The sequence below is a fragment of the Psittacula echo genome (assembly GCF_963264785.1).
Source record: "Psittacula echo genome assembly, chromosome: 1".
Lineage (NCBI taxonomy): Eukaryota > Metazoa > Chordata > Aves > Psittaciformes > Psittacidae > Psittacula > Psittacula echo.
The window spans coordinates 92074051-92101308 of record NC_137735.1 but is presented as its reverse complement, the minus strand read 5'-3'; the positions used below and the strand labels follow the sequence as shown (position 1 = coordinate 92101308).

Below are 27258 nucleotides of genomic sequence, written 5' to 3'. Positions count from 1 at the left end.
GAGTGCTAATAAGCTCACTGGAGGATGATCGCCCAGATGAGCACTGGAAAACAGCAAAACACAAAAGACCTGCTGAGCACCCAGCTTGCCTTCTCCTTCATAGACACCGACAGCTCCACAGACGAGGCCGCGGGGAGGCTGGTCTGACGCCAGTCAGTCTCCCGTGTGAGGCACCGGAGACACCAGGAGGGAGCGGACAACCAAAGCCGGGGAGACAAGGACAAGGAGCCATGCGGACTGGGAGGTCCCTGTTAACGGCGACCGAATCTCACAGCCCTGTAGCCGCTCAGCAGGCGGCGCCATGGACACCGCCGGTACGGACTACAACTCCCGGCATGCAACGCGGCGCACCGGTGCTTTCCGTAGGGACACTGGGACGGATCCCCTCCGCCGGGGCTGACGGCAGGGGCCAGTCGGCGCCGCACCTTCTCTGCCGGCAGGGCAAGCCTGACGCTACTCCGCCGCTCTGTATATGTTCGCCCCTCTCTTAACGTTTTGCTCTTCTTTAGTGCCCCGGTGGTGTGGCGGGACAGCCATAACCGGAAGCGCCTGTTGGCATAGCAACCCTTCCCGCTGTAAACATCCCGGGTGCCCCCGGAAGTGGTCGAGCCGGCCTCCCATGTGGATACTGTCGTTACCGCTCCCGGGCGCGGCCGCCGCGGCTGCGGCCCTCGCGGCCTCACCGTTAAACGTTAACGGTTTACTCACTAAAACTTAACGGCAGGCCGCCCCTCTTAAACCCCTCCGCGGAAACGATTGGCCCGTTGCCCCTCCGCCTGGCCAATCGGCGCCGGCCACGCTCCGTCCGCAGGAAACCGCACATGGAAAGCCGCGATTGGCGGCGATAGCTGCAGGCCCTTCCCTTCCATACTCCCCATTGGCTGTATCTTTGGCGTGGTACACTCCGATTTGTCAGCGGCGGAGCGGCGGCCCCCACCCTCCAGCGCCCCACGTTGATAAGGCGGAGGGGGAGGGCTACGACCGCTCCAGCGGGCTCAGCAGCAGCGGCGGCGGCGCGGCGGCGGGGTCGGAGCGCGGGGTGGGGGCGCTGCAGGCCGTTATCGTGTGGGACGGCAGCCCACGTCGCTATGAAGCCGGTGTGGGGGCTTGCTCTGGCGTGTACGCTGCTTCTAGCCGGTGAGTGCCCGCAGACTTCTAGAAGCTTCCGTCGAGTGGTGGCTGGGGGCGGGGAGAGGCTGGGGGTCGGCCAACAGTTCCCCCCACAGCTCTGCGCGCACTCTCCCACCTTTTTCTTAGGATAAGGGAGAGGGGGGCCGACGAGAGGCGCGGTGGGGCCCTTGGTGTCTGAGGAGTGGGGAGACCCTTCCTTGCCGTCCCCGCTGCTCTCCGTGCGGCAGGGGAGAGCGGCGCCCAGTCTCCTGCTTTGCTCTCCCCAGGCCGCTGCCAGCACCTCTCTCTGGTGGCTGGGGTGGCAGGGAGAGGGGGCCGGTCTATCTAATGCTGCTCATGCGCGGCCACGGGCGGGGAGTGAGGGGGAAGGGTTTGTCCTCGTACACCATTGGGCTGTCACCGGTTGGTCTGAACTTTCTTCACGGAGTAGAATAAAGGGGCAGGGCTGAGGCGAAAACTATGGAGATGGTAAGTGGAGAAGTTCAGTATTGTGTAGTGGCGATCAGGTTCTTAAGGTTGGATTCCATGTTTTCCCAGTATCGGTTAGAGCTGAAGAGGTGGATGTAGAGGGGACCGTGGAAGATGACTTGGGTAAAAGCAGAGAAGGGTCCCGAACAGATGATGAAGTTGTTCAGAGGTTAGTACCTGGGGTGCTGGGTAAGTTACTTCTGAAACGCTAAGGCTTTTCTTTGCTTCTGAAGGGTCAATTCGAGCATCAGTAATGTTTAAAGCCTCAGAAATGAGGGGAGAAGGGAGAAATGCCACACAAAAGAGAGACCTAGTCACTTAAATGACTGGATCTTTCTAAACAGAAGCGAGTCTGAGAACTTCAGATTCAGAAAAATTCAAGTTGGCTTTCACTAATATCAGTAGCTACCATAAAACACAATATGTTCATAGGGATTTTCTCCTGCATGTGGTAAATGGAGTCGGTCAGTGCCTGCTGATGAAATAGCACTATGCCCACGAACCACCTCATCCTGTGAGATCCACATGCTGAGGATTACAGTGGTTTTAACGTACTTGTTTTTTCCCAAATTTCTTGTTTGAAAACAAAGTCTTTCTTGGAAGCATGGATTCTCACTTAAGTTTTAAATTAAGGTCATGCAGTTGAGGATAGTTATTCCTGCACTTATATGATAGTATTACTTTTGGGCTATGGCAGTGATTAAGGGTCTTAGTACTGTTGTAATTACACTATTATTGCTGTTGCTGGATGATAAAATTAGTGACACTCTTTATGGGCAAGACTACTTGACAGAGTTTCCTTGTCCTAACAGAGAGGAAGAAGCTATCCAACTAGATGGCCTAAATGCATCCCAGATCAAAGAAATCCGAGAAAAATCTGAGAAGTTTGCGTTTCAAGCAGAAGTCAACAGAATGATGAAACTTATTATCAATTCTTTGTATAAAAATAAAGAGGTTAGTGCCTTTGAATAGAACATGCTAGAAATCTTTGTGTGTGTTCTAGAAATCTGAGCGCTGGTTTCTGTTTCAGATTTTCCTCAGGGAACTTATTTCAAATGCTTCGGATGCTTTAGATAAGATACGGTTAATATCCTTAACTGATGAAAATGCTCTGGCTGGTAACGAGGAACTTACTGTCAAAATCAAGGTAAGAAGCATTAGGAACAGTCATCTCTTACAGAGGAACGGTGGGAGGAATATAAAAAGATAGTGCATCATAAAATCTAATTTTCTGGTTTATAATACTAATACAAACTAGGACCACATCAGGACCATTGCAATTGACTTCATAAAATACTATTTTTCTTTACATGGTGAAAATACATTTCTGATTCTATGAGGAATAACTGAGGTATTGAAATACTGCAAAGTAGGTTTACCTCTCTCCTGTAGTTACTGCGTATTTGATTTTATTGTAGCCAGGCATGAATGTGAATAGCTGCTATTCTACTTAATACTTTTCTGTGGCACCTTATTAGGTATTAAAATTTAAAACGAAGTTAAAACTGCATCTTCTTTTTCTTTTTTTTTTTTCAGTGTGATAAAGAGAAGAACATGCTTCATGTTACAGATACAGGTATTGGCATGACAAAAGAGGAGTTGGTTAAAAACCTGGGTACCATTGCAAAGTCCGGTACAAGTGAATTCTTAAACAAGATGAATGAAATGCAGGATGATAGCCAGTCAACATCTGAGTTAATCGGCCAGTTTGGTGTTGGCTTTTATTCTGCTTTCTTAGTAGCAGACAGAGTTATTGTCACATCAAAACACAACAATGATACTCAACATATTTGGGAATCTGATTCAAATGAATTCTCTGTGATTGATGACCCAAGAGGAAACACTTTAGGACGTGGCACAACCATAACGTAAGTAGTAAATTTTTTTGGAATTAAAAAAGTGTTACGTTTTGCATATTGGAATATGTGGATTATTTTAGAATTGTGACTCTAATACATTGTTGGCTTCTTCTAATACAGCTTTTTTCAGTGTAATAGAACATTTAAAATAAATATAGTTTACATTCCATTAGATGAATGAAGAGAACCATGAGCATCTTGACAACTGTCAGCAAGTAGTTCCAGACAGTTCAGCTGCCTGCAGACTCATTTGGTTCATCACACCATTGTGACCCCTCAAAACCTATATAAGGCTGTAGAGCTTCCTTTTGGAAACTGGTGGCTGCTGCTTATATACCAGTGGAACTGGTCTGATGCAAATCTCAAACTGGAGATAGTTTGACAGGCCTGCTTTTGTGAGCAGATTGGTTTATTTGGTCAGCGTTCAGATGGCTTCTTCCTGAAGAAGGCACTAAGCATGAAGAAGTTCATCTTGGTGCTCTAGTTCCAAGTAGAGCTAGTAAGAGTGCATTGAATTCCTGCTAAGTATTAGTGTTTTGAGGTGTTCATTTAGACTTCTGGTTACTGTCTGTCCCAGTTGTTAAAAACAACCCTTCCTTCTTGGAGCAGTTCAGTAGAGGTTCTGGTTTTAAGAAGCACTTTGAGCTTAAGTAATAAAGGCTCACTTGAATAAATTTGAATCTCTACAGTTGCAAAAGAAGGAAGATGCATATCTTTCTGTAAAACTACTTCAAAATACTTGTCCAGCCCTTTAATTGAACCTTTTTTCATTTTCTTTAGCCTTGTTTTGAAGGAGGAAGCATCTGATTATCTTGAGCTGGATACTGTTAAAAATCTAGTAAAGAAATACTCACAGTTCATAAACTTCCCCATATACGTGTGGAGCAGCAAGGTAAGTATATTTAACGGATCACTGTAGAGTATGAACTTCAGTTATGAAAATTCTGGCCAGATCTTTCAGGAAGGATGAGGAAATACTACAGAATTCCTGTTTGTTTTAAGTATCCAAAAGCCACCTGTTCCTGACTCTTTTGGCTAGTATTTTACTTGTTAATTACTTGCTGATAATTAGTGTGTTGCTAAAATTACTAATTTTCAATGAACTTGTTTTTAGTCTGACTCAAAGAATTTACCAAAGGAAAAAGACTGTACTAATTACTAAAAAAGATCTTTCTTCCACTGGCTTTGGTAGCTGGAAGCTCTGGTAAACTCTCAAGCAGGGCCATGGTTAGGGGTCCTAAAAGAAGGGCAGCATCTTCACTTTTAGGCCTGCTCTTCTGGTGTTTTCTCGGTGACGCATTAAGTTATATCACCAAAGCCTCTGATGAGCATTATGTGTAAAGCTAAATGTAAGGTTATAAAAAACTTAAGTTTGAGTACAGTGACTTCCCAGTGTATTGAAGGAGAGCATGTATTCATGAAAAACGCAACTAAAAGCCATAGTGCCCTATAGAAAAATGCTTGCAACAGGCAAACAGCACAAGTTAAACTGGCACTCTGAGAGATTAAGCTGTTTGAGAGGATCCTAGAGCATACCTTGTAGGAAGCCAAGCAGTCCAAGTCCTCACTCTCAGTTGTCTCTTTAGACAGAGACTGTTGAAGAACCCATTGAAGAGGAGGAAGCAAAGGAGAAAGAAGAAACAGATGATGATGAAGCTGCAGTTGAAGAAGAGGAAGAAGAAAAGAAACCAAAGACTAAGAAGGTGAGCATTGTCAGACTTCGTTTTGCAATTCATGTCAGATAGTTCAGTAACTTTCACAGGTAGTCTTCCAGATGCATTTCAGTAGCATGTGTATGTTTTCAAACAGCAATTCCTGTTCTAAATGCAGTTAGACATCTTGTCAGTAAAGAACATCATAAGCAAAACAGACTTGGTTGAAATCAGGCAAATGACTGGCACTTGGCAGTGTTATTTGCCTTGTGGGGCAGTGGTCCCTGGTCTTACTATAAATACACAAACAGCAGTGGACTCCAGTAATCTGACACTGTTGACTAGTTTAAATTGAGCATGCTGTGCTGGAAAGCTTATTTTTGAATGGCAGTAGAATAGAAATACTGATGCTCAGTGAATGTGTTCAGTGTACATAGGACACACTCTAGTGTAGATGAGTTTTGTTTTCATGTGTTACACTAATGTGTATACTTGAATGAGAATGTCCACTTATTTTGTAAATTGAGTATATATTTTTGACATGCTATTGTATTACATTGCCTCAGTGATATTGTAGCCTCAGTGGAGTGTCTTTGACTTAACCAGAAGTAGAGACTGAGTCTTTACGATCTACTGTGTTCACATACCTAGGTTGAAAAGACTGTCTGGGATTGGGAGCTCATGAATGACATAAAACCAATCTGGCAGAGACCATCTAAAGAAGTTGAAGAAGATGAATACAAAGCTTTTTACAAAACCTTTTCCAAGGTAAGCTCTGAGCCTCAAGATTGTTCCAAAGTATAAACAAAACTGAAGGCTTACAGGACGGGCTATTTCTGAAGAAGTAACTGCTGTCAGTAGGTAGACTGAGTTCTGGAGTGCCTAGGAGGAATAGCATTTGAGTCAGGAGTTAATACTCTTTCCAGAGACATGTTATTACCCACTCAAGTGTTGAGTGGCTTAGGTCTAAGAAGTAGTATGTTCTAGCTAATATGACACTTACCAATCTTTTCAAATGCTGACAGTGAAATTTTTATTTGGTCTGAGAGTGGTAGTGTTTGTGTTGTATGTGACAGAAGAAAGAGATACAGTTTTCTAGAAATGATGTCTATGTGTACATATGGTGTAATGCTGCCTTGGGCGTCTCTTAACTGCTGTGATAATACTGTATTGGTTACTGTGCTGTTGGTGGTTGGCTTGTTAAAACAAAACTTAACAAACTAGCAAAAAAAAAAAAAAGGGCAAGAAGAAAAAAACTACGTCTTGTGGAAGGTTAATGCTATGTGAGTAACTCCGCTAATCTGGAACTTTTTGTGTCCATAATAACCATACTATTGTTAGATAGGTTAATTGTAAAGCAATTAAACTTATTCGGCAAACTTGTGTTTTTACTGGAAATGTATTAACTCTGATTTTTCCTATCTCAACTGTAAGAATTCTGTCTTCACAGGAACACGATGACCCCATGGCTTACATCCACTTCACTGCTGAAGGGGAAGTAACTTTCAAATCTATCTTGTTTGTTCCTAATTCTGCTCCACGTGGCCTGTTTGATGAATATGGATCCAAAAAAAGTGATTTCATTAAGGTAGGATAAGCATGTGTGTGGGTATGTTTCCATGTCTTTAAAACCACAAACCTTTAACCTGGCTGCTGTTTCCTCCTGTAATTCAGCTGTATGTTCGAAGAGTGTTCATCACTGATGACTTCCATGACATGATGCCCAAGTATCTTAACTTTGTTAAGGGTGTTGTAAGTATCACAAGTCTTACTTACATTTTATTATTTTTCCATCTTCAGCTAGTTAGCTATACTTATGAAGCTTTTTCCTCAATTAGGTGGATTCTGATGATCTTCCTCTGAATGTATCTCGTGAAACACTTCAGCAGCATAAACTGTTAAAGGTAAGCTAATCGATCTTACATTCCTTTTGTTGTAACACAACAAGATGTAGAAGAATGATGGCTTGATTAATTTTACATTATAATGCGTATAAAGTATAGGAAACCCACACATTGCTGTTTTCAAACTAATTCTGTTTGCTTCAAATCAGGGGCACCAAGTGTCTTGAATCATTTGTTGCAGTAGGGTGAATTGAGGGTTCTTCCAAGTGCTTATTGCTATAACTTGGTATTGCTGCTTCTTTAGGTGATCAGAAAGAAGCTTGTTCGCAAAACTCTTGATATGATCAAGAAAATTGCTGAAGAAAAATACAATGACACATTCTGGAAAGAGTTTGGTACTAATGTAAAGCTTGGAGTTATTGAGGATCACTCCAATCGTACACGACTGGCTAAACTTCTTCGCTTCCAGTCTTCTCATCATGAAAGTAACCTCACAAGCCTTGACCAGTATGTGGAAAGAATGAAAGAGAAGCAAGACAAAATTTACTTCATGGCAGGTGCCAGCAGAAAGGAGGTATGTGAACGTGGAAGAAAGAAGGAAAGAGAAAAAATACTACTACTCCTAGCTATAGTAGTACCATAAACATTGTGAACTCTGCATTCTCTGTAAATAAGAACACTCCATGCATGTGTTACTACTGCAGTTCAGTTTTCCTTGTACCAACTTTTGTCAAATAGTTGTACAGGTGTCAGTAGCTGCTGGTACCAGTGCAATTAAACTGGCATCTGATCTATTTTTTTTTTTTTTGTGTCTTAGGCTGAGTCTTCACCATTTGTTGAACGCCTTCTGAAAAAGGGTTATGAAGTGATCTATCTTACTGAACCAGTAGATGAATACTGTATTCAGGCTCTGCCAGAATTTGATGGCAAGAGGTTTCAGAATGTAGCAAAAGAAGGAGTTAAGTTTGAAGAAAGTGAGAAGTCTAAGGAGAGTCGGGAAGCCTTGGAAAAGGAATTTGAACCACTCTTAAACTGGATGAAGGACAAAGCTCTAAAAGACAAGGTAAAAGGTTATGTCATATGTAATGCTTATTTGTAAATGCTGCTGTACTTGCTACAACACACCTTGCAGATTATTTAAGCATAGACTTGAGAGTAGCCTTTCTTTTTATGAATATAAAAATACATGTTTAATACTGTTAATTTCAGGAAAATAAGGAGTTGTTTTCTGAAGGCTCTGAGTTACCTACTTTATTCCCTGTATAAACTACTAGTTCTGTGAACTAACATTAAGGCTGTTTGGTTGTTTGGTTTTTTTCTACAGATCGAAAAAGCTGTGCTATCTCAACGTTTAACCCAGTCTCCATGTGCTCTTGTGGCTAGTCAGTATGGATGGTCTGGTAACATGGAAAGAATCATGAAGGCTCAAGCTTACCAAACTGGGAAAGATATATCTACAAAGTAAGCTTTTAGTTACATAGCAGTAGACATGAACTGTAGCTGACCTCCTGTGCTTAGCGTGGGCACAACAAGCTTCCATCTAGTTTAGATGATCCTTCATATTTTTAAGGTCACTTACAACAGAGTTGCAGTCTCCCTCACAGTGTTACCTTGTTATTTGGAAGCCAAATATGTAAAAATGCCTTGTGAGCAAGACTCATCAGTGGCATTTGCTATATCTGTAACTTCATGACAAGATGAAGTTTCTTAGTAATTTGAATGCTTTTTAGAGTTGAGCTAGTATTAAAGTGGGGCAGGAGGAGGAATATGTTTACTGTGGCTGTAATTGGTATTCAAGGGTTTAAAGATGTAGCTGGGTCCTGTACTTCAAAACTTACTAATGTACTTCTGTTCTTTTCAGTTACTATGCTAGCCAAAAGAAGACATTTGAAATTAATCCCAGGCATCCACTGATCAAGGACATGCTGAGGCGAGTCAAGGTAAATAAATAACAGTAGTGGAATATTGACTACTTGGCTGCATACAACCTGGCTGACAGTTCTGCTTTTTTTGTTTAAAATGCTCTTCTGCATTAGGAAAATGAGGACGACAAAACAGTTTCAGATCTTGCAGTGGTATTGTTTGAAACCGCAACTTTGAGATCAGGATATATGTTACCAGACACCAAGGAATATGGAGACAGAATAGAAAGGATGCTTCGTTTGAGTTTAAACATTGACCTGGATGCAAAGGTTAGTTTGCCTTCAACTTGGGCTTGATAATTGACTAATTGATAGACTTGCATAAAATGAAATATATCTGGCTTCCTACACTTAGGAGGGCCACCAGGAGCCTAGTGCAAGTATGTGGGTGGGAAACTAGGGTCTGTACTCAATACTCCTGTCCTCCTTTCCACCCTTCTTTATTTCTTTGGGATTCTGCTTTCTTATGCTGCTTCTTGAGTATTGTCCTTAACTAAGTGGTTTTTCTATGGGAGTAAATTAGGGGCCAAAGGCATGTGTGCCCATCTCTTAATGGATAAATTAGTAAGTGGGTATAAGTAATATAGGTTTTCATAATGCTGTGCAAGAACTTATGCTGGGTGTCTTGCTAGAGGAGGCATGATTAATGTTGTCAATGCTAAAAAGATTTTGCTTTCTCCTTCAAGTAGCTTAGGACAAGTGTTTAGGAACTGATAGTGAATACTTCCATAGCCTGTATTTAGCTAGTGAACAATTGGTAAATGTCCTAAGCAAATAAAGCAAATTGCTTGTGACCTTCCTACAGGTGGAGGAGGAACCTGAAGAGCCTGAAGATGCAGCTGAGGAGACAGAGCAAGATGAAGAGGAGGTTGATGCTGATGCTGAAGACAGTGAAACACAGAAGGTATGGTCTAAAGTTCGACTTCGTACTTACATTTGTGTGGTTTTGGCTGTGGTGCTGCCTGGCAACAAATGGTGCTCATTTTACCTTTCATTACACTAGTTCTTAGTGTGAGGTTTTCCAAGCTTTTCTTGGAGGGGGAGAAAAGTGTGCAGCACAAATGAGTAGGTCTACTGCTAACACTTGAGCACACTGAAAAAGTGGTTTTCTTTTAATAGCAAAGTCTTAACATGCCATCATTTGAAAAGAAGTTTGACTTTAATACCTCAAAAAATTGTATGAGTGCTTTGCAAAAGCATTAGCAATGGTTAGGTTCAGTTCTTGTGGGCCAGCTTTTGTAACCTTTTCCACCTTCAAAAAGCGAGATTCTTACTCTCTTCTTGTCTTCACAGGAATCCACAGATGTGAAAGATGAACTGTAAGCTCCACTCAACTACTGTCCTGCATTGGGGGGTTAAGAGAGAATGTGAATTAGATTGTTGTGGTTTTTTCCACTGTAAAATGTTGAGGGATGGAAATGGGGTTTAAGGGTGAAGGAGGATTTTTTTTTTTTTTAAGTTCACTTTTCTAAAAACATTCCTCATGAATGTAAATTTGTATTATTTAACTGACTTGGTGTAAAATCTTGTCATGTACAAAATAAAATGTTCCCAAACACCACTAACTCTAAATTTATACATAATAAGCTCATCTTGTGCACTAGCACAAAGAAACAAAGGGATTGCCTTGAGTGTTCAGGTCCTTTGCACAACAGGCAGTTTGCAGTCCTTGTGCCTGCCTGCACTGGCACAGCCACACTTAACTGTTGTAGCCTGTAATTGTGGTTAGGTTTTGGTTTAACAAACCTGCTGTGCTGTTTAGCCAAAATGTAGCTGGTATCTTGAGAGCTGTACTTAAATTCAAGTGTTCAAGAAGCTATGTCTACTGACATCTTCAGAAAGATGAGATAGGGCATTTATAAATAGCATTGGAACTGATGTCCTGCTAGCTTGCACTGGACTAGGTATGACTTGACTCCACTTACAGAATAGGCGGGGTAGCTTTTACAGCTGTGACAAGAAGAAAAAAAACATTTCCTTCCACTATGAACCACATGAGCAGTCTGCAGCAGTTCACTGCCTGTGAGCATACACTGTCCTCCATGGCATTTGGTAGCCCTGCCTTTGACTTGTAGATACAGCAGTGCCGCTTTCCATGTTTGGTTTTTTTTTTAAGTTAGAAACTCATCTCTTACAGTTGTTACTCCTTTAATGCTGTTGTTCTTGAACTTTCACTCCTGTTCTGTGTTTCTTGGCAAAGTTCTGTAGGTACTTAACTGTCACTCAGACTAAATCTGTTGATACCAACTCATAATGTAGACAGGTTAAACTGGAGGCACTGCTTTCTCTTCTACTCATTATGTTAGCTTTATGTGGTGTTTGGGTGGAGCACTACATTTTCCTACTTGTGCCTCTACTTTGGAATACCTTCACGTGGTTGGTAGCAAGTGTTTATGCTCAAGTGTTTTGTTTGTGATATTTTGCCTTGCTCTGGAAGAAGTATGTAGGAGTAGTAGTTCTGTACAGTGACTTCACTGAAGAAACACTCTTTCTTAACGTAAGTTTTGTGAAGTTGGCAGCAAAGTACACTGTTCCAAATTCGGTGAGGGTACTGAACACTGACGTGAAGGAGTTGCTTTCCATTTACTTTACTAGGGTTCTCCTGTGTCACCCAAATACTGTTTCCATGCAATAAACACAAATGCCATGTATCAGTGTGGTTATTGTGTTAGGGTTTATACAGAGATGTTGGCTTTATTGAAGTATGCTGCCTGAGAGTTCAAGGAAGGGGAGCCTAGTTTTGGGGTTTGTTTTTTTAGCAAGTTTGGGATTGTTTTGGGTTTTGCTTGCTGTGGTAGTATCTTAGATGTACCCAAGAGCCTTTTGTTGCTAGGGCATGCGGGCAGTATTCTACCACTCGGGTGTAGTTCAGTAGCTAGCAACAGCAACTTCAGTAGCAGTCCTTTGCTAGTTATTTAATTGGGCAGGTGCATCATTTCTTCTTAAAGCATGGTCCTCTTACTGTGGCAGTGCAACTTTTTGCTCTGTAGTAATTAACTGCTGCTGAGGTTTTGATTTCATACTTCTTAAAGTATCAGTTTAGTAATGCACTTCTCAATATTATCAATGCATACCCTTCCTTATCTGTTTGACCAGCCTGAGTAGCAAATATGGCGTGTATCTGCTGCATGGTTAGGAGAGTTTTCACAGCTAACAAAGCAGAGTATTGGAAGCATAGGGTTGCTTGCTATACTGTTCTTAACCTGTTACTTGTAGACTTGAGCAGCTGATGTTCTTGCTGCCTTGATTGGTTTTAGGATAACATACCCAATTTCAGAAATAATAATAAAGAGCACACATGAGAGTCATGCCTTGCGCTTTGTCTTCCTCAGCTGAGTCTGTAAAGTACAACATGCAGTGGTCCAGCTGCTTCCTGTACCCTGGACTGGCAAGTGTTTGCTATTAATAAGTACAAACTGCAGTTGTAAGCTTGCTTGTTGGGTCAGCTCTGTGAAGCAAAGTGGTGTCAATGCCAGAAGTGATTTCCAGTCAGCCTCAGGCTCTCTCAGTGCTGTAGTCACCAATTCTGGGGTTGTCACCTCGCTTGTTAAAAGCCTGTGCATGGTCAGTTTTGATGTTCCAAATGGGCACCAGTTCCCTTAGTGCTAAAGAAGGCTGGGATAAAACATGCTCCCTGTTGCTCACTTGCCATCAGCAGCAGGATACATTTAGAATACCCAGCCGTATCACAATTAGTAACCTCCTTCTGCAGCCTTTAGAAAAGCAGGTCAGAAATCAACAACATAATGACAGATACCCTGCAAAATATTTGAGTACCAGGATAATGATTGGTGAATCCTGGCTTTTTAAAGTGATATCTGAAAAACTGCTGTTGCTGATGTAGTTAGAACAGAAACAAAACACTGCTGAACAACTCAGTTTTGTCTCAATAAACTTACGCTGAGGATATAGCAAAACAACTTAGTTTTGCTTAGGAGCAGTGAAGGAAAAAGTGGTTTCATCAGAAATGAACCTGGACCAGTAAGATGTTCTCACTGCTTGATTTCATTTGGGCTTAGCAGCTGAGGTTTACTTTGGGGCCTTTTTATTAGTGACTGCAGTCACTGATAAGAGTGAGAAAGCAAACCTGTCATACAGTAATGCAGACAAGAATGGAAAAGGATCTCATTCTGTTCAGTTCCTTCTGTAGGTTAGCCAATAGTTGCAGAAGTCTGTGGGAGCAGAGGCACTATAAGCCTTTCTTCTTAGGAAAACCACTCCCAACTGTAAACATAAACTAACAGCTTCACAGCTAGAACAGATGTATAAGTAACGCTTTCAGTGATTGTTGCTGTATCCCTCTGCTATTAAAAGAGCTTCTAGGTATTTTGCCACTAGGAATTTGGAGCTTTTTTGTTTCCTTAATGGGGAATTTGTCAGACTGTGGTTTTCTTTCCTGAGTTAAACCTGAGCATATGCCTTGTCTTGGTGCCCTTCTCATGGGAAAGCAGTCCCCATCCTTCACCAGCTCTAATGCATACCATTCAAACACAGGTGGTTGTACCATCCTTGTACAACTGTATCTTAGTATCTGTGACCTTGTGGGTCTTCTCAAGTTCTTGTTGTGGGAGTTTTGTGGCAATCCTATTGCAGGACTGAAAGGTAAACCTGCTATATTTACAGCTGTCAAAGTCAGTTGTAAATGGAAACAGATGTCCCAGTGGAGTACAACCATACACAATTTCAGTGTAATCTGTGTGTATTCACCCCATTTTAACACAACTATGTTGTAAGATCCTCCCCAGCCTTACAGCAGACCAAAGTAGATTTCCTGTCAGTGATACAGACAGAACGCCAATGTTAACTTTGTTAGGGCAGTTAGCCAGCACCAAGAGGAGGCTAGTGCAAAAAGGGCTGCTGTAAGGAATCTGATCTGTACATCCTATCGCTTACTGCATTACATTCTGGGTTACATCCAGTACCACTCAGTTTTACAAAGGGGGAAATGCCAACAGGTAAGCAGGGTTCTACTGCAGATGAACAGCAGAGCTTATTGAGGCTAATGAGAGGCCATAAAAACTTGAGTTTTCAATATACTAAACATCGTGTGCTTGTGAATCAGCTGAAAAGTTTCAAATTCCCTCAGACTTCCCACCATGAGTTTGCATCTTTTATTCTGAAGGACACTTCACACTGGAATCAAGATTAAATCATAAGCATTTTGGCACACAACTGATCGGACTTGTAACAACAGTATTTGCTGTACATTTATTTTTACCACTACCTGTAACTGTTTACAGGAAACACAAAAGTATGAAGGGAGTACAGTATTTCACACACAGATTTCTGCAGTTGAGGCAGCTGAACAAATGTTTTATCAGTTCTGGTTTTCATAGCATAAGTAAAGTCTGCTCACTGTTGTGAAGTCTGAACGTTGCTTGATCTTGCTTTTACACCCAACAGTTCTGTTTGCAGTTCTCCAGGCTTAGGAGGTACTTCAGGGATACTCTGTTACAAACAGGAAGACATCAGCACTGTGGCAGAAACAAAACTAAACTCGCAAAACAGTAAATCAGCACACTCTGTAAAAGATGGCATTACAGCTAAGTTATGATTACAGTGCCCTCTTTTTTGAGCACAGTACTAACTCTTACATGCAAAACATCTTAAAAGTCAACCTATACCCCTTTTTATAATTTGACTTTTAAAGTAGCAAAATATTATTTGAAAGAAAGGTACAAAAAGAAGGAATGGGCAGTTTGTTTTGAAAGAACAAAGCTTTCTGCCATTTAAGAAAGTAAGTCTGGTTGGGATGTCTACTGCAACTGCAGCTTCCACACAGGTTCCTAGTGACAGAAGAAAAGGTTCTACTGCTTCTATTGTTCTGTTTTAGAAATTAAGCACCAAAACTGGAGATGAAATTTAAAAGAAGGAAAAGACACCAGATGCTGTTTCAAGACCTGTACCTCCTCAAAATGTGTGCCAGCTGAAAGAGGTGCAGATCATTAGATCGTTCTGAATAAATACGCCTATGAAGGCCATAGTAGATAGTATTAAAATACATAAATACTTACACATCACTGACTTGAGCCTCACTGCATAAACTTTCATGTGGCAGCTCAAGCATGGTCATTTTTAACCTTTCTCTGACTTGAATACAGCACAGTGTTTTTAAAAAGCCAAGTATACAAGCACAGGAGGGTGACACCAGGCTTACAAGCTAAAAGGTCTCCAAGAGACCAAACTAACCACTGATACCCCAGTGGCTGGTCTCAGTTGGAGCCGAGCTTTCTGTGACTGAAACGTTGATAGTCTTGACTGTCATTGCTTCTAATGCAAAGTTTTGGTCATCTTCATTTCCATTATTGGAGGAATAAAAAGTCTGTTTTAAGCCTGGTCTGGTATGGCCTCTTCTTGCCACTTCTGCGCGCTGTTCCCAAACCCCGGCTCCCCACAGCAGCCAGCACCGCTCTCCTGTTAATGGCACCATGTCCCTAGTTAGAAGGCAGCTGCGCAGGGACGCCCTGGCCGCAGCTCCGCTTTGTGTCTTGAGACCAAAGCCTCTCCCGACACAAACCCTCTGCCCCAGGAGCCTCTCCACCTCACCTACAGGCTCCGTAACGCAATCGACCCCGCGGGCACTTACAAGGTCGGGCCGGTAGTACCTGTGCACCACCTCGGCGCCCGCGAACATGGCCAGCAGGCTAGCCGTCAGCGTCTTCAAGTAAGTGGACCACGGAACGCCGGCGGGCATGGCCACAGCGCTCGTCTACCGCTACCGGTCACCCCTCACCACCGCCCGCCACCAACCAGCCCTCCCCACGCACGTCATGCACCGGATGTACGTCACCCCACCTACTCCAACGCATAACACCATAGGAGGACACAAAGCCCACCCCCAACTGCGTCGTGACGTACCGTCGTAGACACCCTCAGGCCCCGCCCCCTTGCCGGGCCGGCTGGCCGGCTGCGCTCTCCCATTGGCCGGCGCTGCTCACGTGACGCGGGTCTGGCCGGCAGGTCGGTTGTAGCGCTGAGGCGAAGGGGGGAGGGGGCGGTTGGGGGCGTCCGGTGACAATAGCCCCGTCGGCGGTCGAGGCTGCGCGCCGGGCATGGAGGACCAGGAGCTGGGCAGGTACCGGCGGGGGCCGCAGCCCCGCTGAGGCCTCGCTAGCGCCGCTGTCGTTCTCCTCCTTACCCCGCGGGGAGCCGGTCCCGGAGTGCGGTGGTTCCCCTCTCCCCCTGAGGCCGCTGAGAGGGAGGGACGCGCTCCCGGGTGGGGTTTGAGTGAGAGGGGGCGCGGCGGGGTGGGCCCAGCGCCGTGTGCGGCCCTACGGGGAGCGAGGTGGGGAGGCCGGAGGCGTTGGGCTGTGGGGAGCGTGGGGCGCGATGCCGGGTGTGTGCATCCTGGGTGAGGAGCGCCCGGGGCAGGAGCTCTGTCTGGGGGATCGGTTGATGAGGATCCGCGGGCACTGGTGTGGGTGAAGTGGGACCGACGTGCAGTAGGGACCCGCAGGCGGGGGTGCGGGTGGTTATTGGGGGTGGGAACAAGAGAGGAAAGTTGGTGGGTGCTCACGGCGGGGAGGTTTGCGGGTGACATGGAGCGGGGTGAGCCCCGCCTGTGTGCGGGGCGGTGGTGCTGAGGCGGGTGAGGCAACCCTAGCAGGTGCGAAAATGGTTATTTAAATGTTCCATAACGTATACACCAGTAACAAAAAATCATGCTTCTCAAGCCGTTTAAGAATAATGACCTAAAAAGGTGTATATGAAGCTTGGAGGTAGGGGTAAAAAGCTCTCTTTCATCTCATTACTGTGTGTCGAGAGGACTTGTCCGTGATAGGGTGAAAACTGTCCTCTATTTAAGGGGAAATTCCTCTTGCAAGGAGACTTTATATACACATTAAATAACAAGGCATCTGAAGATCGGTTTTGTTTGGTTCAGTAAGTGCACAAGTCTTTGATGTTAAAGGGAGCTCCTCCAGCGGGGGGGGTGATGTATTTACTGTGCTCTGAAAATCTCCCCTGACTTTGTTAGGCAACTTCCCCAGGAATCTGACAGACCTACATGCAAATTTACTCTCCTTGATTGAGGGCAGGTATTTGGTTCAAAATCAGTGGCCTGGTCAGAAGACTGTGGGCTACTCTAGCGTAAACCAGGTTTACAGTGGGATTCTTAAATATTCATAGAATCACAGAATGGTTTGGGCTGGAACAGACCTTAAAGATCACGCGGTTCCAACCCCCCTGCCATGGGCAGGGACACTTTCCACTATACCAGGTTACACTGCATAATAGAGAATGGTCCCTTCTTTCGAGATATATAGCATCATTTAGGTTGGAAAAGACTTGAGATCATCAAGTTCAATCGTAAACCTCACACTGCCCAGTCCGCCACTAAACCATGTCCCTGTATGTCACATTTACATGTTTTTTAAATACCCCCAGGGGTGGTGGCTCCTCCACTGCCCTGGGCAGCCTGTGCCAGTGCCTGCCAACCCAATTTCCCAGTGTCCAGTCTAAACCTCCCCTGGTGCAATACAACGCTGTTTCCTCTTGCCCTGTCACTTGTTACCTGGGAGAAGAGACCAATCCCCACCTCACTACCACCTCCTTTCGGGGAGTTGTAGAGAGCAATAAGGTCCTCCCTGAGCCTTCTCTTCTCCAGACTAAACAACCCCAGTTCCTTCAGCCATTCCTCATAGGACTTGTGCTCTTGACCCTTCACCAGCTTCGTTGCCCTTCTCTGGACCCACTCCAGCACCTCAATGTCTCTCTTGTAGTGAGGGGCCCAGAACTGAACACAGGATTCAGGGTGCAGCCTCACCAGTGCCCAGTACAGGGGGACGAGCACTACCCTGGCCCTGCTGGCCACTATTGTTGATACAGGCCAGGACGTTACTGGCATTCTTAGTCAAATAGTCGATCTTGGCCAAACTTCTATGTATCCAAAAGTTATTTGGTGGCTTTATAATAGCTTTGAGATGACAAAATTATTTCCTGAAAATCTGCTGTTCATGAAATCTTTTCTATGTATTTTTATGGTGTGGCATCTGTGGACAAGAAGGAGGCTGTGTAGGTAGAAGGGAATGACAGTATGAAGCAGAAGTTTGTGTTGGGGTGTGAGGGCTGGATGTGACTAATACATGTGTGGAGCAGAAGATCTGTAAATGGAAAATTGTATTTGTGCATGGAAGGAGACTGAATGTGTGTGTGAGCACTTCTGTGTAGAATAAGTGTTGGGATTCAATATGTGATAACTGGACAACATCTGCCACATGATTTGTTAAAGCTCTCTAATAATCTGCATAGTAACTAATGCTGTATGTATTCATAATGCTTTGTAGCCCAGAATGATTCATCCATTCTGTGCTGTATCAGATAAAGTAACTGACATAACATTAAGAAAATCTAGAACTTGTGAAACTTGAAGTCCAAAGAGTTTTAATTCACTTGTGTTGTAAATTGTTGGCATCTTTGATAGACAGTTTGCCTTCATAATGTGTGTTATGGAGTGGTTTGTTTTTCAGAAAAAAAAAAAAGGAAAAGCTCTACGCTTTGCTTACTAATGTTGTGTTTTTTCCACATGACAGTAATCCCTAAAGAACTGTACTGTTGGGTTTAATATCACCTGATACCAGCTAAGCAGTCAGACTGCCTAGTGCGTTTGCATAGTTTACTGCCATGTTAATAGAGTTGTTGGAGAACATAAGTGCAGTACAAGCCAGCCTTGGTAATGATTGGTGTTTACACTCTATTTGGTGTATCACTACATTCCTACGTTGTTTATAAACTGTGTCTTTTTTTCCCTCCCTTTCTAAGATACTACGCGTATCTTCAGCAAGCTCAAGCATTTTACACATTCCCGTTCCATCAGATGATGACTGCGGTGCCCAGCATGGAAATGATGACTGAGCAGCCGACTCTAGAGGGCATCCCAGAGCCAAACATTGCTCAGGAGCCTCCAAAAGGTACTTTGGCTGAGCTGTGCTGAGTGAGATAAGTGTTAGTGATAGGTTGAGGGCAAAAATTATTGGTCTTAAACTTCTTTGGGCTTATTGGATTTCTTTTTCTTGATGCTGTCTGAGGAAGTACTGATGAACTGTGTCTTTAAGTAACATTCTTTTATCAGGCAGTTAAAAAGAAAAGAAGTAACCCCAAGTGATAGTATTCACATTGTTCAGCTTCACAAAATTCTCTTGTACCAGGAGAAGCAGATTCTTGTATCAGTAAATGAATGTATAATTTTTAGCTGATTTCATGCGGTTTAATGTTATGTTAGTGACGTTTTCTTTTTAAAGGCTGAGTTCAAAATATTTTTCATTTTAATTCCTGCAACAGAAATACAGTATAATACTGTCTATTTGAAACATTTTTTGTTTAAATGGTGGTTTAGTGTGTTGTAGTAATTAGTGAATTGTTTATGTACAGTAAAGATTGTTTGGGTTTAGTGAGGCTTATTTAAACAAACACCGACAGTGCTGGAAAGTGTCCTGTAGGTGACACAAGTTTTGTACTTTATGCAGTTCTGTATTGCCTTTCTTTTCCCTCACTAGGATTTCGTAGTAGTTTAGGCTTTATAGTAACTGTGCCAAGAAAAGATCCTTTGTTCTGTTACTCTGCTTGCTCTTTACCATGTAACAAAGCAGTGATCTCTGCTAGGCTGAAATTCTGATTCTACAGACAATATTCACACACTGAGTTTTGTCTTGCTTTTAATATTCACGTATAGGTCAGAGCTCTCAGTATGAGGTATCATATCAGCCAGTTCATGCAATGAAATTGCTGTTTAAGTGCATCCTTTGAGAAGTTTGTGTTGTTTTAGTTGTAATATATGGTCAGATGAAATCATAGGAAGAAAATCTCCAGTTTACAGTAGTTGTGACTGCTCAATTCGTTCAGGATATTATTCACTACAGTTAGGATGTACCTCAGCCCTATGCAGATAGGCTTCTTTTGCAGCTTTATTACTAGATAACATGATGTCACCATGGGTATGCTGTTTGACTGCACTTTCAAACATGGAACCCAAGCCTCAATGTTCTGCCATACCCTCCAAAAGAAATGAAACTATTTCCAAAGGATTGTTGTGTGCAGCATGTAAACAACATAACCTTGTCACGAGATTACTCTTGGTTTGTATCCTAAGTCAGCATAGTTGCCTGTGAATTGTGCGTGTGCCTGTGGCACAGAGACACACAAGCTAGCTTTGTGTTGAGCCTGCGAAACAGAGATTCATCTGAGAATTGTTTAAGTGAATGAATTTTGAAGGTAAATTTAGCTGTCTGATTTCTTTTGGTACCCATACATTTAACTCAGTCTTTCTGAATATCCACATGCAACATTAGAAATGTACAAAAAGGATGTTTGTTGTGTGTTTCAGAAGTTAAAAAAGGAGGAAGGAAAAGAAAAGCCAAAGCAACTGAGCCAAAGCAACCTAAAAAGCCTGCTGCTAAAAAAGAAAAATCAGCCAAGTCAAAAGGCAAACAGGAAAAGATCACAGATACGTTTAAAGTCAAAAGAAAAGTGGACCGTTTTAATGGGGTATCTGAAGCTGAACTTCTGACCAAGACTTTACCTGATATCTTGACCTTTGATCTGGACATTGTAATAGTAAGTAGCTCACAGTTACAAGATTAGGTAGAGAAGTGAATAGTCTGTACTCACTGGTTATGATTACGTTCCTCATGCCTACTTATCTATATTGCTTATATGGCAAGATCTTGCAAGATAAAGTATATAAACTGTTTCCTGTGTGTAGAGCTGCTTTGCATTTTCTGTTTAAAATCATAGTAACATAGTTCTCATTTCTGAGAAATCTGAGGCTTACACATAATACAGAGTCCTGAGAAACTGTTACTTGACACTTTATTTACTGGAAGCACTCACACACTGTGAGCAGTTGTTTTGACATTGCACATCTAAATGAGACTGCTATAGAATTGTCAATTTTCACATCTTTTTAAATAATGCTGGAAGGGACCATTAACAGTTTTGTTTATTGACAGCAACTTAAAGAGAATTGAATAAGCATCCTTACTGTAACTTGCTTAAATTCCTGACTGGTATCTTTGTAGATTGGCATAAACCCTGGCTTGATGGCAGCTTACAAAGGACATCATTACCCTGGACCTGGAAACCATTTTTGTACGTTTTTATTTTCCTTTCTTCTTAGGGAATGTGAAGAACTTTGTTAGAACTTGTGGCATTTTAATTAAACTGCTTTCAGGTTTGCTTTTTTGCCCTTTGGGGATTTTTTTATTTTTTTTTTTTAATGCAGAAAGGGATTTTGCTTTTAATCGATCAAGAGTGATTTAAATCACCCGAACAATAGTTTTATACACTAAATACTAATGCAAGATGTCAGTAGGTTCTGTCAGAGAGGCCTAGTGCAAGAAGAAGCGATGGCAAGGGTATAAAAGAAAGCTGGCACATGATATTTGCCACATTCTTTCCCACAAAATCCATACTGATCACATTCAGTGCCTGCTTAAGGGAATTGCAAAATCTCAAGCTCTCTACTGAACTTAGAAATAAAAGCCTGGTTTACATACAAAGGATCATAGTGAGGAATTGCTGTTGTTCACTTGGGATTTTCTGTCCTCTTGGCAGTAGATAAAATAACTTTGGCTATTTAAAACCTTTCCAGATACGGCAGTAGTCTTCCCAAATTAACTGATGCTCTGTTAACACAGATTCTTCCTTTAGCGTTCCAGTACTCTGATAGTCAAGGGGTTTTTTGATTTTGTTTTATTTTCTTAGAAAAAGGCAAATGCTTATCTTCCTACTTTGCAGGGAAGTGTCTGTTCATGTCTGGTCTAAGTAATGAACAGCTCAACCATATGGATGACCACACCTTGCCACATAAGTACGGGATTGGATTTACAAACATGGTCGAAAGGACAACACCTGGAAGCAAAGACCTCTCCAGGTAGAATAACAAGGAGGAGTATCATGCTTTTTAATGGATGAATAGTTGTGATTTTAATGTTGAGTACTTTCTCTTTTAGCAAAGAGTTTCGGGAAGGAGGGCGGATTCTGATGCAGAAGTTACAAAAGTATAAACCTCGTATAGCAGCTTTCAATGGAAAATGTGAGAACCTTGGTTTTCCAATGAATTTGTTTTGTCAGTAGCTCTTTTCCCCCCTCCCCCATTTATCCTATATTCTCTTCATTTCAGGTATTTATGAAATTTTTAGTAAAGAAGTTTTTGGAATAAAAGTTAAGAACTTGGAATTTGGACTGCAGCCACACAAGGTGCCAGATACAGAAACTGTAAGTATTGATGCTGAAGAACAAAATCAGGGATTCCATTTTGGTTATCTCAAAACCAGCAGTGTCTCAGGACTTGCATACACTTAGGATAACATCAAAGTTTGCCCAAAGTACATGGGAAAGACTTAAACAGAGAAAGGGGAATAGTGTAGATTTCAGACACAGCTCTAATGCAGCTTCTTTAGAGTTACAGGCTTTATTTGGGAAGTAGTGTATGAGAATTAGTAGGTCAGTACATTCTGTGAGGCCTGTCTAAAATATGAACAAAACATACTTGCTTTTATCATAACTGTCATCTACTTTCATCTGATCTTCTGTGTCCAATGCCCTGTATGTTTGTATTATTGAATTTTGATACCAAGTATGACCATGGTGCTATTGCACACTACAGCTCCAGCCTTACTGGATCTGGGTGTGCCCAAGTACTTCCATCAGACGCAGCCTTCTTCAGCTGATTTGCAGCTTGAAATTAAATCAGACACTTAAGATAAAACAAACAGTTTGATGAAAAGTGTCTTAGTCACAGACATCTAGTGCTGGAAAGTTATCTCAAGAGATCAGCTATGTCTCATCACAGATAGGTTTGTTTAACTTGTTCTTATAAACCAGTTAAAGCAAAGGCAATTACACAACCTGCCAACGTAGCTTGTTCCAAAGCTTCATTACCTTGTCTGTTTAAAAGTTTGGGTTGTTTTTATTTCTGTCCCAAACTGCTGTTTGGTGCTGCAAGTTTAAGAGCTCAGTTTAAGCTATGTGGCTTTAAAGGTGAAGTGTTGCTATCGGAGCCTGAAGAACCATTGCTGATTAAGTGCTTGCTTCTTAAGTAGCTCTTAAAGACTTCTGCAGTAGATGTATTTGTAAGAAAGATGAATAATCCTTCTTACTAGTACATGTTCATAAACACTGCATAATAATAAAAGTATGGGATACAGTTCCTTTTTCCTGAACTAGCTGTATGCCATTAGTTTAGGGCAGTTGGCAGAGATAGAGACGCTTAAGTTGGCTTCAGCCACTCTAACTCCAGAGTTTCAAACCCTGGCAAGTGTGATGCAGAGGCGCTTGGCCAAGAAGCCAGGCTGATGAACCTGTGATGCCTCCCTTGCTAGTATGGGGTGTTTGCATGCTGTACTCCTCTGCAGGCTTGCTGGCTCAGAGCTCTGCAGTGTGCTCCACGCTCTGGCACTTATAAATTGCACTTCTCGTAACACATACTGCTACTACATCTCCTGCAGCACAGAAACAACTGGTGAGAATTGTCCTGCTTCAGCAGCTGGTCATCAGCCCTTCAGGGCGAGACTTCTGGCTGGCCAGGAAAAATGAAAGACTCCTTTTATCCTCTTCCACAGCTACCAGTGTATTAGTTGAAGTTAGTGCAAAGGGTTAAAGCAGCAAGTTAGCTGTTAAGTTATTCTCGATGTACTAAATACCAACTCATAGCTCAGGGACCATTAATACTATTTCTCTTGCTTTTTATCTCAAGCTCTGCTACGTTATGCCATCATCCAGTGCAAGATGTGCTCAGTTTCCCCGTGCACAAGATAAAGTTCATTATTACATAAAGCTGAAAGACTTGAGGGATCAGCTGAAAGGCATTGCACCAAACACAGAGGTGCAGGAGGTGCGGTACACCTTTGACTTGCAACTTGCACAAGGTATAGTGCTTATTTTGTTATTAAAACATGGTGTACCATACACCACAACTACCAGTTTCCCAAGCAAAAAGAAATCAAGAATTTAAGGGGAGAAGGGAGATGTGCTATCTTCTCTAAAGCATACAGTGTAGAACTACAGATTCCACTCTTTTTAGTATGGTCTTTAATTTTCTGGGGGGAGCAGGGATTATCGTGCAGAATGTGTGGCTGTTTTGTCAAGTGTTCTCTGCTAAAAATGCTCTTTGATCATTTTTACTCTGCATATTAATACTTGAGGTCTTCTGTTTCGGCAGAGGATGCTAAAAAGATGGCTGTCAAAGAAGAAAAATACGATCCAGGTTATGAAGCAGCGTATGGAGGAGCTTACTGCGACCGTCCGCCCTATGAAAGTGAACAGTGCACTTTCTCTTCAAATGGAACTGGTAAAGTGAAGAACTTGGGGCATTCAGTCTCTAAACCCTTCCTCATGAATAAATACTTCATGCCATCAACTGCATTTTACAAACTGTGTTTTCCTGTTTGTGTTTGGTTTGACTGCAGGTAATCCACAGTACTGTGAGGGGCCATCCTTTGGTGAAGTTCCTAATGGACAATGGATGACACAGTCCTTTGCAGACCAGATTCCAGAGTTCAATGCTGATGTGACACGGGAAGAAGAGGGAAGCAACATGTAAGAGCTGTGTCTTGTCAGCTATGCATACCTGCTGCAGTTTTAATGCAGTGCTCAAGATTGGTACCTCGGTTCTCCAACTGAAGCATTTGAATAGGATTTTATCTCCCCTAGCTATTTTATTCTAGTTCCAAGTATGTGTGTGGTAGCTCCAATCAATGAACTAGAGAATTTTAAGGAACTGTCCAAGCTTTTTAAAAAGTTAGACCTTTTTTGTATATGAGTTTTATATTTAATGTATCCCATTTATTGCAGAGTTTGACAAACTGCTTTCTCATTTGTGAAGATTTCTTTGGGGCGTTAATTTCATTCCATGAATCATAACATAGTAGTAACAGCAGCAGTATACTGATGCCTCAATATTGGGATCTCTCATAATCCTTTTCTATCCTGAGGGGAAAATGGGAAGTGTACTCTTACCTTACATGAAATGGTGTTTTTAATCATGCACAGTTAAGCAAACTGTGCTTTTTAAGTCTGACTTTTACCTTCTTAGTGCAGAAAGTTGTATTCTGCAGTGTATTTTCTGGGTGGGAAGAGAGCGCTCTGTCTATTCAGGATTAACGTGAGTGGAGACACCATCTCAAGTCACAGCACTTTGGAGGGGAATTTGTGTTGCACAGGACAGGGCCTAAATATTGTATCTAAGCTGTCTTTAGGGTAAGGTGTCCCTAGCACTCCATCTCTTTCCCCATTAAATTCCAATATAAGGAACTGGAATTCCTTTAAAAAAAAATGAACAACAGTGGTTCTTGAATTCTGTGGCATTTAACTCTCAGTGATATCTGTGGGATTAGTCTCTTCAGCCGACCTTTAGCAGGAGACAACCCCTTTGCACAGGTTACATTGCAGGGAAGTGAAAAATCAAGCTCCCTGTAAAAATCACATAAAGCTGCATTATTTACATCAGATACAGTTAGCACAGGGTGAAGGAGGTTTGCGCGTCAGTGGGTTTTAACATCCGGTTCTCTTCAGTCTGTAAGACCTTAGGAAGAAGGGTGTTGTCATTATTCCTTGAATTAAATCTAAGGGCAGGCGTTCCATGAACAAGAAGCCATCTGTAGAAACTCCAGCTCTCTTCTCAGGAACTTGCTTAAACAATACACCTTTTTGGCCAATACTAATGACTGAGAGAGAAATGAAACTCCATGCTTGTGCCTAACCATCATATTCTTTCCCTCTTTTACCATGTGAGGAAGAAATGAAGTAAAAGCAATAAGCTGATCAAAACACTGAAGTTTTGGTGATCTTATGACAATAGGTGCTTCACATACTTGAAAAACAGATACAGACAGTATCTCCACAATCCACACTGGTCAGAGATTCCTGAACCAGTGTCTTCTATCCTTTCCTCACAGCCAGTGACAGTTGTCATGCATCAAACATAACGAGTTAGCGTAGATTCTAAACCTGCTGTAACAGCTCTCACTGAGATCACACACTGTCAGCCTGTTGTGAGGCAGGCACAATGTTTACAGTTTCTTCCCAAATGATGTGGCTTAATTCAGAGTGTCTTAAATCAAGCAAGTGTGCATTATGATTCTGATTGTGTTTATTAACCTCAGCAAAAAGCTGTCCAGTATATTGTCGAAAAGGTATGGGGCTTGTCTTGTCTGTTATTTAAAGTGTACTGTATCATGTATTGCTGTTTACAAGGACATTTTCCTACAGGTGCTCAAAGTATCTTGCATCAGGGATTTGTTACAATTCAGTTTTATTTTTCAACAAAATTAGAAGCATGTAATTAGCACTTCTGAGTATGTAGCACAGTAGGGTAACACTACTGTAAGGCTATCCTGTTTGATTGGAAGGGAAAGGCCTTCTCTTTAATGGAGTCGGCTACTAGGTTATCTAGGTATAGAATTCAGTGTTCAATGACCGTTCCACTAACTATTGCAATTCTGTGTGTACTCCCTCAGAACTGGTGCTCTTTTCCTTACAGTAATACAAAAGTTCTTAAACCTGTCTTAAAACTATCAAAAGTTTCACAATAAAATCAGGAATTGTATTGCAGTGTCTCAGAACATGCTTCTGCATCTTGCTAGCAGGGGTCTGCATGGGCTGCAGGCTGCACAACACATGGAAACCCTGAAAAATGGGGTCACCATGCAACACAACTCTGCTCACTAAACTGGTGTGTGCATTTTCATTTTGGGCTGTTTAATGTGGACCAGACAACTAAAAATACCTTGTATGGCTCTGGTGAGGCCACACCTCCAATACTGTGTTCAGTTGTGGGCCCCTCACTACAAGACAGACATTGAGGTGCTGGAGCAGGTCCAGAGAAGGGCATTGAAGCTGCTGAAGCGCCTGGAGCACAAGTCTGATGAGGAGTTGCTGAGGGAACTTGGGGGGTTTAGTCTGGAGAAGGCTCAGGAGGCACCTAATCGCTCTCTACAACCATCTGAAGGAGGCTGTAATGTGGTGGGGTCAGTCTCTTCTCCCAAGTAAGAAGTCATAGGACAAGAGGAAACGGCCTCATATTGCACCAGGGGAGGTTTAGAGTGGATATTAGGAACAATTTCTTCACAGACAGGGTGATCGGCATTGGAACAGCTGCCCAGGGCAGTGGTGGAATCACCATCCCTGGAAGTGTTCAAAAACGGTGCGGATGAGGCCCTCAGTGCCAGGTTTAGTGGTGGCCTTGGCAGTCTTGGGATAACATTTGGGGCTGATAATCTTACAGGTCTGACATTGGAGTCTTACTTATAAAGACTTTACATTAAACCACACTGCTTGGCACTGAATTTCACCTCTGTAAACATTTAATAAAAATACATCATTGTGAAGTAAACTTGTTTCCTCACCTTACATGAAAGTCTGTCACTCCAGCCATAAGCACACAAAA

At 42.5% G+C, this 27258-nt stretch overlaps 3 protein-coding genes across 8 annotated transcripts; 2 read left to right on the top strand and 1 right to left on the bottom strand.

Moving 5' to 3' along the window:
* The first annotated feature begins 565 nt into the window (after positions 1 to 565).
* HSP90B1 (heat shock protein 90 beta family member 1) lies at positions 566 to 10437 on the top strand. The gene is made up of 18 exons (XM_080636544.1): positions 566 to 1137; positions 1669 to 1768; positions 2412 to 2553; positions 2630 to 2746; positions 3136 to 3467; positions 4239 to 4350; positions 5045 to 5161; positions 5762 to 5878; positions 6561 to 6698; positions 6785 to 6862; positions 6949 to 7014; positions 7259 to 7528; positions 7772 to 8017; positions 8279 to 8415; positions 8816 to 8894; positions 8991 to 9146; positions 9682 to 9780; positions 10170 to 10437. Exons 1-18 carry the CDS (start codon positions 1089 to 1091, stop codon positions 10197 to 10199), a joined length of 2385 nt encoding a protein of 794 aa, XP_080492670.1. The 5' UTR covers positions 566 to 1088; the 3' UTR covers positions 10200 to 10437.
* Positions 10438 to 13973: 3536 nt separating this feature from the next.
* UQCC6 (ubiquinol-cytochrome c reductase complex assembly factor 6) lies at positions 13974 to 15694 on the bottom strand. Of its 4 annotated transcripts, none has more exons than XR_013958861.1 (3): positions 15482 to 15621; positions 14891 to 15290; positions 13974 to 14324 (listed from the first exon to the last, which is right to left on the bottom strand). XR_013958861.1 is itself a non-coding variant. In XM_080638852.1 (3 exons), exons 1-3 carry the CDS (start codon positions 15568 to 15570, stop codon positions 14314 to 14316), a joined length of 384 nt encoding a protein of 127 aa, XP_080494978.1. In that variant the 5' UTR covers positions 15571 to 15693; the 3' UTR covers positions 13974 to 14313. The 4 variants fall into 4 exon arrangements, 2 of the variants coding, with proteins under 2 accessions (XP_080494978.1, XP_080494979.1); XR_013958862.1 differs by having other exon boundaries at positions 15463 to 15604; XM_080638852.1 differs by having other exon boundaries at positions 15066 to 15290; positions 15423 to 15693.
* Positions 15695 to 15761: 67 nt separating this feature from the next.
* Positions 15762 to 27246, top strand: TDG (thymine DNA glycosylase). 3 transcript variants are annotated; one of them, XM_080638850.1, is made up of 10 exons: positions 15762 to 15836; positions 18636 to 18784; positions 20197 to 20426; positions 20891 to 20960; positions 21609 to 21744; positions 21824 to 21906; positions 21994 to 22088; positions 23569 to 23740; positions 24034 to 24162; positions 24281 to 27246. In XM_080638850.1, exons 2-10 carry the CDS (start codon positions 18691 to 18693, stop codon positions 24412 to 24414), a joined length of 1143 nt encoding a protein of 380 aa, XP_080494976.1. In that variant the 5' UTR covers positions 15762 to 15836; positions 18636 to 18690; the 3' UTR covers positions 24415 to 27246. The 3 variants fall into 3 exon arrangements, with proteins under 3 accessions (XP_080494976.1, XP_080494975.1, XP_080494977.1); XM_080638849.1 differs by lacking the exon at positions 15762 to 15836 and adding an exon at positions 15837 to 15951; XM_080638851.1 differs by lacking the exon at positions 15762 to 15836 and adding an exon at positions 16373 to 16482.
* Positions 27247 to 27258: the final 12 nt, after the last annotated feature.

Bases quoted from the DNA above. Each gene is read 5' to 3' on its own strand.
- UQCC6 (XM_080638852.1), bottom strand. From the start codon at position 15,570: ATGCCCGCCGGCGTTCCGTGGTCCACTTACTTGAAGACGCTGACGGCT. The intron at 15,291-15,422 runs GTGAGGTGGAGA...TGCCATTAACAG, and splicing joins TTGCGTTACGGAGCCTGTAG to GAGAGCGGTGCTGGCTGCTG.
- HSP90B1 (XM_080636544.1), top strand. From the start codon at position 1,089: ATGAAGCCGGTGTGGGGGCTTGCTCTGGCGTGTACGCTGCTTCTAGCC. The intron at 7,015-7,258 runs GTAAGCTAATCG...CTGCTTCTTTAG, and splicing joins AGCAGCATAAACTGTTAAAG to GTGATCAGAAAGAAGCTTGT. The intron at 7,529-7,771 runs GTATGTGAACGT...TTTGTGTCTTAG, and splicing joins CAGGTGCCAGCAGAAAGGAG to GCTGAGTCTTCACCATTTGT.
- TDG (XM_080638849.1), top strand. From the start codon at position 15,929: ATGGAGGACCAGGAGCTGGGCAG. The intron at 22,089-23,568 runs GTAAGTATTGAT...TTTTATCTCAAG, and splicing joins AGGTGCCAGATACAGAAACT to CTCTGCTACGTTATGCCATC. The intron at 24,163-24,280 runs GTAAAGTGAAGA...GTTTGACTGCAG, and splicing joins TTTCTCTTCAAATGGAACTG to GTAATCCACAGTACTGTGAG.